Source organism: Atractosteus spatula, chromosome 21 (genome assembly GCF_055471065.1).
Source record: "Atractosteus spatula isolate fAtrSpa1 chromosome 21, fAtrSpa1.hap1, whole genome shotgun sequence".
NCBI lineage: Eukaryota > Metazoa > Chordata > Actinopteri > Semionotiformes > Lepisosteidae > Atractosteus > Atractosteus spatula.
The window spans coordinates 17,399,204-17,407,202 of NC_142726.1; the positions used below are offsets into that span (position 1 = coordinate 17,399,204).

At 44.0% G+C, this 7,999-nt stretch overlaps 2 protein-coding genes across 3 annotated transcripts in view; one reads left to right on the forward strand and one right to left on the reverse strand.

Moving 5' to 3' along the window:
• cfdp1 (chromatin remodeling protein CFDP1) overlaps nucleotides 1-3,864 on the reverse strand; it is a 35,896-nt gene extending 32,032 nt beyond the window's left edge. For both annotated transcript variants that reach the window (XM_088939099.1, XM_088939100.1), the window contains exons 1-2: nucleotides 3,726-3,864; nucleotides 3,320-3,522 (exon numbers count right to left, since the gene is read on the reverse strand). In XM_088939099.1, coding sequence (XP_088795225.1) covers nucleotides 3,320-3,398 — 79 coding nt within the window. In that variant the 5' untranslated portion in view covers nucleotides 3,399-3,522; nucleotides 3,726-3,864. The remainder of the gene's footprint in view (nucleotides 1-3,319; nucleotides 3,523-3,725) is intronic.
• A 121-nt stretch (nucleotides 3,865-3,985) lies between these two features.
• tmem170a (transmembrane protein 170A) lies at nucleotides 3,986-7,918 on the forward strand. Its single transcript, XM_088939101.1, has 3 exons — nucleotides 3,986-4,268; nucleotides 5,304-5,474; nucleotides 5,756-7,918. Exons 1-3 carry the CDS (start codon nucleotides 4,142-4,144, stop codon nucleotides 5,884-5,886), a joined length of 429 nt encoding a protein of 142 aa, XP_088795227.1. The 5' UTR covers nucleotides 3,986-4,141; the 3' UTR covers nucleotides 5,887-7,918.
• Nucleotides 7,919-7,999: the final 81 nt, after the last annotated feature.

Below are 7,999 nucleotides of genomic sequence, written 5' to 3' on the forward strand. Positions count from 1 at the left end.
CTGACGGCTACTGCCAAAATCTCGAGCATCATGTGTACTGCCAGCCCATCTTGCGACCACGTTGAGAAATCTCAGGTTATGGTCACATACCCACGGCTGTTGATGTAAACGGGACCTTTCCTTTGCTTGTATAAGTGGGGATATGTGTACAATCAATAGCACCAACAACTCCTAGGATTCCGACTGTAGTGTAAAAAGCTGTGCAGATATCCCGTTGCTCCTCTTTGTGTGGCATAGCAATGGAGGTCGTACTGTATGTAGGGACGCAATGGCTGCAGCGACTCTGTGAACTGTGCAGCAAACAGTGCTCTAGTGTACTTTTATAATATTGACACCATAATGAAAAAGTTAATAAAACTTGGTGTGGGGTCCAAGGGATGCCCTCCTCTTCCCTTGGATCGCAGCTGAAGCTTCAGTATCTTAATTAGTCTCCTGACACCATTCTTTGAAAGCCTGTACCGCATTTTAAACTCCCATTCGCTAAATGCAACGAATGGATTATACAAATTGCAATATCGACTGGATATAATTTGGGCAGACTGTACTCTTCGAACACATAAATTTCTATCGTAGTAGCTCAGCATCTTCGCAGATTTTGAGTGACTCTGTCAATGTGGTAGCTTTATAAAAGAAAGCAACGAGAACACCTGTCGTGGAGCATTGTAATTTGTTCCAATTGCCCACTCATTGGCTTTGGCTGCTGGCAGAGCAGACTGCGGAGGGCAGAAGGTCAGGACTGTTACCAAGATCATCGAGTAATGAAGCTAGTTTACTTATTACATCTGTAATTTAGAAGCACTTTAATAATGGTTTTAAAATATTACATTGATCAGAAAATATTTGCTCTACAGGCAGTTTGCAAAACTCATTCATGATGACCAACTATTGTTTTATAATTAATTCACACTTCAAATACCTTATAGTTCAAAAGCCTTGCAAACAATATCAAGTGTAAGATCACAGCTGACTATAACATATCGTTAGTGTATAGCCTATAAATGCCTCATTTTGCTTTATAGGAAAGAACTGCAACTATGGCTCTTCGAGTTCAGAACTACACATCGGCTCAAAAACTACTTCATTGAGCTTTTCAAGAATGTTGTGGAGACAGTGGAGGATGCTAAAAAGGACTCCACAACAATACTGAAGTGAACCAATGCCTGGAAGTCCGTAACTAGCAGCTTTCATGCCAGCTCCCCAGAAAGATGGCTGTCCGGCATAACCAACTTAAAAAGCCTCTGGAAGAGGCTGAAAATCGAGGCCCGCAATGCCATGACACAGCAACGTGCCCTTCAGTCATCAGGCAGGCCAGTAACGCCTCTGCCCCAGCTGTGCACAGAAATAAGGTCAATAGTACCAAATCTTCTTGCAGAAGTGGAAGGCACTGGAATAAATACATAAGGTAAGACTATGCATTTCTTTAAATACTAGCGTGGCTTCTCTGGAGAAGCAAGATGTTTTAATTTTAATGTCTCAGTTGCCAAAATTACTCCACCCTGTGTTCAACGTGGATACCAATTTAGAGAACTGAAACTATACAGATTTTCTATCTGTGCAGCCTCACACTAGCAGGTATGCAACTGAAAATGATAAAACAATACTGTTTGGTACTTTAAACAGGTGCTGTAAGAGACCTGGGAAGTGAAGATAGAGCTCAAGTAAGTACGTCATATAATGCGATTTTTGTATTTCAGCATGTGCACGTTCTTACTACTCTTGTATTTTGTTTTAGGGGGTACAGTGGAGTGGGGAAGCCAGTGCTGGAGCCTCACAAGCTTCTGTGGGAGACTCTGCCTCCCTCTCCTCTACTCTGACATCAGCTCCCATCACATCACACACAGACAGACCGATGTGCCGCTATGAAAAAGACTCGACAGGTGGACTGATACAACACCACAGTCACATTTTCTCACCACTTAACAACATGCACATACAGTACATATTGCAACATCATCGACTGTCTCAAACATAGAACACATTTCAGATATAACATCCCAACAGACAGGACATTCTCTGCAGCCACAAGACAAGACTGACTCTGACAGCGAAGGTCCCTCTGGCTGGACACTCATGTTAACCGCTGTAGTGGAGTGGAGAGCGGTGCAGAAGATCCCGACAACCAGGCAGAAGGAGACGATCAGCCAACACGACTTAGCAGAGCAACATACCAGCGAGCTCTTCCCCACTTTGAAAGGAAGATCTTGGAACCGACTAAAAAAAAGAGCTTAATTTGAATCGTAAACTCCTACTAACACAGGAGGAGAGAGAGAAAACATTATTTCCAGAGAAAATTAAAGTTCTCAAAAGGAAGCAAAAGCACCATGCTAAAGAAATGTATTACCTTAAAAAAAAAATAGAAATGCTTAGGTCAGATGAAAAATAAACGTTTTTTTTGCTCAAGTAATTTTATAAGTTTAATTTCCAGTTTGTTCAAAATAAAACTTAACTTTACTGGTCATTAGTTGGTGTGTTTTGTAACGATTTAGCAGTAGCGATGTGCTCGCTTGTTCGTCCGGAGTGTCTCGTTAAACAAAAGAAATTAAAGCCGCAATAATGCGGGAGAGTCCTGTTTCAAACGCGCAGCCGCGGTTCTCATTGGTTTCGTGATTAACTGCAATTGAGGATCTCATTAATAACTTCGCACCCTCATCCGGTAAATTGTAGCCTAAATGCAGTCCTTAAATTAAAAACTAACATTAATTTGTCAGAAAATCTAGTTTAACTATAAACAAGAAACAGACAAAGTAATAATTATATACTAACGTAGCCTACGTATTAACATACTATCTGATTAATTGAAATGTTCTGATGCACAGTCCCCTGCAGTTCGTGCTTATTAGTACAACAACAACGCCGAGCCCTGGGAACCGGATTAAGCACAAGTACGACTGAACTTCCACTGCAATTGAACTCAGAGCTGGAGATGATCTCCAGAAAGGACCGTACTAACTAAACCTCAACTCTAACTCGGGAAGTGCGTTGCAATTGACCCTATCTGTTCAGCGGAAACAGACTGTGTGCTGTTTAAAAAGCCTCACTTGAGTGACTGAACCTTCAGTCGAGACAGGAGCAGGATCAAAAGCTATCGGAAGACGAAGTCGTGTAGAGCTGAGCTTGGTGAAATGCTGCTGCCGTTTTTAAAACAGTCGCATCAATCTCTTTTTAGTTTGGAAGGAAATATGCGACTGTTGAACTGTCAAACTCGCAAGACAAACCCCCGCAACACTGGCATTAGCATAAGCTAACCGTTCAACTACATCCACAACACGACTTTGTATTTCTCGTCGTTCAGCTGTTGCATAAAGTGTATATTAATTACCCGCAGGAACATAGTCCTCGTCGGCACCCGAGGAGTAATCTTCGGAGTCATAATCGGAATAGGTGGTGGCTCCCTCCATGTGCGCCGAGGAAAGAGCGGTGCTTCCGCCGAGCAGGTACCCGCACCACCGGGCTCGAGAGACAGCACGCCCCGCTCTCGCGGCCTGAGCGTCGGCTACGGCAGCCTGGCAGGTTCACGCCGAGCTGCGTTCAGAAAAGACATTTCATCACACATTGAACTTTAAACGGGTTGATCTTTAAATCAACCAGGACGTCAAAATTCAAAGCAATTAATAATTTGTAAAATAAACACAGCAGTTCAAACACAAATACATTTTAAGTGTGGCATTATTGAAATGGCTACATAAAAAAAAACTGTGAAAAAAATAATCTAACAAAGCACTCACTTAAGATTGAGGTCCAGATTTACCATGTAATCTTTTTGGATACAAATTAATTTAGGCAATAAACTGCTTTATTAAAGTGTAACCGTGGTTGTATTGTGTGCTTCTCGTAAACCACTACGTACGCCGCTTCAAAATTTTTTAATCACCGTCACATGATTGGTTGTGGCTTCACTTTAGCCCACCTCGATGAGGGGGTTCTCGCCGGTGATTGCGTGAGAGCCTTGTCAATCAGGACGCGTCACAGAGGCAGAGGGGTTACTGCAGGTCAAACTGTGGGACGAGGTGACGTCGAACCGCGAGTTTGTTTTCACTCCCACCCAGGAAGAAGGTGTGCGACTGGCGACCAACTCCGGGAGTAGTTTGTTGCTCCTATTTGTTCACCTTCGTGTTTGGCTTCTTCTTCCATGGCTTGAGCAATGCAGACGGGCAGCTCTGACGGCAGCTATGTAGGGTTTGTACAACAAATTCTCAGCTTGCGTTTGGTCCCAAGGGTGGAAAATGGCACCCATTGCTACAACGGCACTTATATGTGCGACTTCTCAGGTAAGAAACACGAACGGAGTTTTCCCCACTCTTTTTGAAGGAGAGTTAGCTGTCTTAGTCGGGACACGTCGCACGTTTCATCGCTCGTACCGCAGGGGTTAGAGCCGGGTCTACAGACTCGATGAAGGGGTGTTGTTTTGGACCGAGTTCAAGATGGGAACGGTGTAAAGTTACTTACTCGAGTGATCTGCAGAGAAATCCTGTCGAGTTTGCACGGCACAACGTCTCACAACACCTTCCTCACAAGGAAGTACTCTCGATTTTAACGTAGTTGTCATGTTACGTTACTAGTGGCACAACTGGGATGTTCAGATAACTGTGGTACGGTTTTGCTTTTAAAAAAAATATTCACGCTAGAAATACATCATTATGAAGTTATTTGTGTCTTTCCTGGTAGATTATGCTTCTGTGAGACCGTTTTTCTTTCAGTTACATGTATTCATGTCTGATGAGGTGAAGTTTTGTTTCTGCGGCCAGTAGACTGGTTTGGCTTCGTGCAGCGGCTGGTGCTGCCCCCTGCCGGCTGGTGGTGTGATGTGCGGCAGGATGGCAGCGATACCCGTTACTGATCGCCGGTCAGTTTCCACTTGACCGCTGTGGCTGTTAGAATTGTGACTGAAATAAAAGAGAGAAACCTGAAAATTATAAATGACTAGAGACTCTCTCACCTTCTGAGATGTGATTAAAATAATGAAAATGTGTGAAAAAACATCAGTGTTCAGATGATCCTAGGAGACTCTTTAGTAAGGAAGTGTGGGGTGTCTCCATGTGTTTTGCCAGAGCTGCTGCTGCTTCTTTTTATTTCATGGTGTCAGGAGATCAAAATAAGCACACGCGCCTGAGCTATTGACCTCTGTCTGGATTGACCTGGAAGGTGGCCGCTGAGTTCATAAGCACCACTTTGCTGCACGCCAAAGCCTGTTAGTGTGCTAATCACGTGTCAGATTATTCCTCAGGGTCACTACAGCTTCAGCGTGAGTCCGGGGGCTCTGCGCCTGGCGTCCCGAGACTCAGCAGTCCGTGCTGTCGTTTCAGAGATGTGGTACGGTGTGCTGCTGTGGGCTCTGGTGTCCTCCCTGGCCTTCCACCTGCCCGCTGCCCTGCTGGCCCTGGTCACCCTGCGGCAGCACAAGGTGGCACGCTTCACACCCCTCGCCATCCTGCTCATGAGCATCGTGGGGCCCGCCTTCGGGGGCGTCCTCACCAGTACGTCACTCCTCCTTTCTGGTCGCCTTCCTGATAGTACACAGTCTGAATTGCAGAACATGGCGCTGTGCATGCCTGGAAATTCAGTCTATTTTATGATGTAAATTGGAGTTACTGTGCACATGTTACAGTACTTTTATTGTGGATTGAAATGCACTAATCAATGTCGATCCTTTCTAACCCTGAAAAATTAAGATAGCATTGAAGTTTCCCTTTAGAGGTGTCCATATGCTAGAGAAACCAGAGAGTGATCATGCATTTCCCCATCTTGCTTCCTGCAGGTGCCGCTATAGCTGGTGTGTACAAGGCAGCTGGGAAAACCATGATGTCTTTGGAAGCGCTTGTTTTCGGAGTGGGACAGTCGTTTTGCGTCCTGGTGATTTCCTTCCTGCGGGTGCTGGCCACGCTATAGCCCTGGGGTCTGGGCCAATCGGAGCTGGGGTCAGCTGGAGGTAGCTGGAGACCGACTCTTGTCGGAAGTACAGCTGCCCACCCAGCTGCTCTGAGGACTGGAACTCCCCAGCCTGGCTGGCTCTCCGTTTCGTTGTGGCCCGACTGCAGGATGTCATGCTTTACCCGTTGTGCTTTACACAGCGGAGAAACAATTTCTATGAACAAAATGGGGAGTTTGTTTGCTACTGGTTTAACCCCTTCTTCAACGGGCAGAAGTCACCAGCACTACAGGCAGAGCTGCTTTCACTGCAGGATCAGCCTCTTCCTCAGACATTGTGGACATTTGCTCGGGCTTGAGTCTGGTAAGAGCAGGTGTTTCTCATGGAAGAACCCTGATCTGGTGCTGTATCACCTTCAGAAAGCTCTTTCCTCTACATGCTGCAGGAGCCCACAGGTCTGAAAAGGTTTCCTTCTGGTGCCACACAAAACCCTGTCTTCTAGGCATTCCAGTTACTGCTTATAACGGAGACTCCTTGCATGGGAGGGTAGGACTACTCAAGTCGATTACATTACAAGTCACCTTTCAGACACGATCTGCTCCGGAAAGTGATACTGCTTTATAACCAGTGGAACTTTATTAAAGTGGAAAATATTTGTGTTCTCAGTCCAGCATCTCCCTAGTCTGCTTATCAGCATTAATTAAAATAAAAAGTGAAAGGAATGCTAATTATGCTAGATTAGTCATATTCTGAATTATTTTAAGAGCACCAGTACTTCAAAATGTTTCTTTGCCACAGATGTTATCACAAAATGAAGCAAATTCTAATATCTAAAGACAAACCAGTTGCTTTCCACAGCAATAACACACACTAAATTCCTACTGTTAGGCTCCTGTTAGCTCCTAGGCTCCAGAGGAGTCAGTCGTTTCTTTAAAGTGGATGATGTGGGGGAAGAAAACAGACCTAGGTGTCCTTTGGAAGCAGGAGGAAATCTTAAATCTGGAAAAAAACATTTTCCATATAACTCCCCCACCATCAAGTATCAAACATGGATTTTGCTAAAATTTAAATTAATTTTTAAATAAAATAAAAGATGCACTAGACTAAAATTTAATATCACATTTAAAAGGTAAGGTTTCTGATAACGATAGGAAATTTTCACAGGGATTGAGCAGCATTTCCAAAGGCTAGCAGGTGGGGATGGACAGATATTGTCTTCGTTAACCTGTTAACCAGAACTAATGGTCAGATTCTTAATGCTATTTACAGAGATGGCCAAGTTGCAATTCATCAGCCATTCCTGAGTAGAGGATGGCAGTCAACATCACAGTAGACTGATTGGTGCTTGAGTGTAGACAGGACTGGACTGTCCTTTAGCTCAGTCGCAGCTAGTTCTGGCTCTGAAGAGCTACAAGTCAACAGGTCTTTCTAGCTTATCGTTAATTTTCACTTTATAAGAACATGGTTACAAAAGAGTGGGGCCATTTGGCCAGTCTAGGTCAGCTGTTTACTAATAGTTAATTGATCTGAGGATCTCACCCAGCTGTTTATTAAAACAAATCAAAATGTCAACTAAATTTAGCAACATACATAGGCAGCTCATTCTAGATTTCCACAAGATGTGCATGAAATGTAATGTTTTGATTAATATGGCAAGTATAAGGAATATGTCCAGTTAATGGAGGACTGACCAGCTATGGTCTTGGATCTGGACCATTGGAGTCAATGCTTTAATTCCAAAGGGTTTCTACATCCATGAACAGGTCTGGTCTTGGTTTCAGATCCGGGAGAGAGAGAATCCCAGGGGTTGCTGGGCTGTGCAGGGTGATCCCAGGCTCATACTGCTCTAAAAAGCTCCTGATGGCTCAAGAGAAGGTTACTTTTCCTTACTCTTGTATTTCTTTTGGCAGTGGCTACCACTGAGTGTGTTTGTGATGTGCTGAACAAACATTTAACAATGATTCAAGTTAGTTTTGAGTGCAGGGCCAATTTAACTTAATTTCACTAAGTGCCAATTATTGCCTGTTTTCATTAAAGTATCTGACTTACAAACCTGGGAGACTCTTCATTATTCTTGTGTTCCATTTATTTTCAGTATGGTTGATCTGTACTTTCAAAGTTGGTCACACTTCA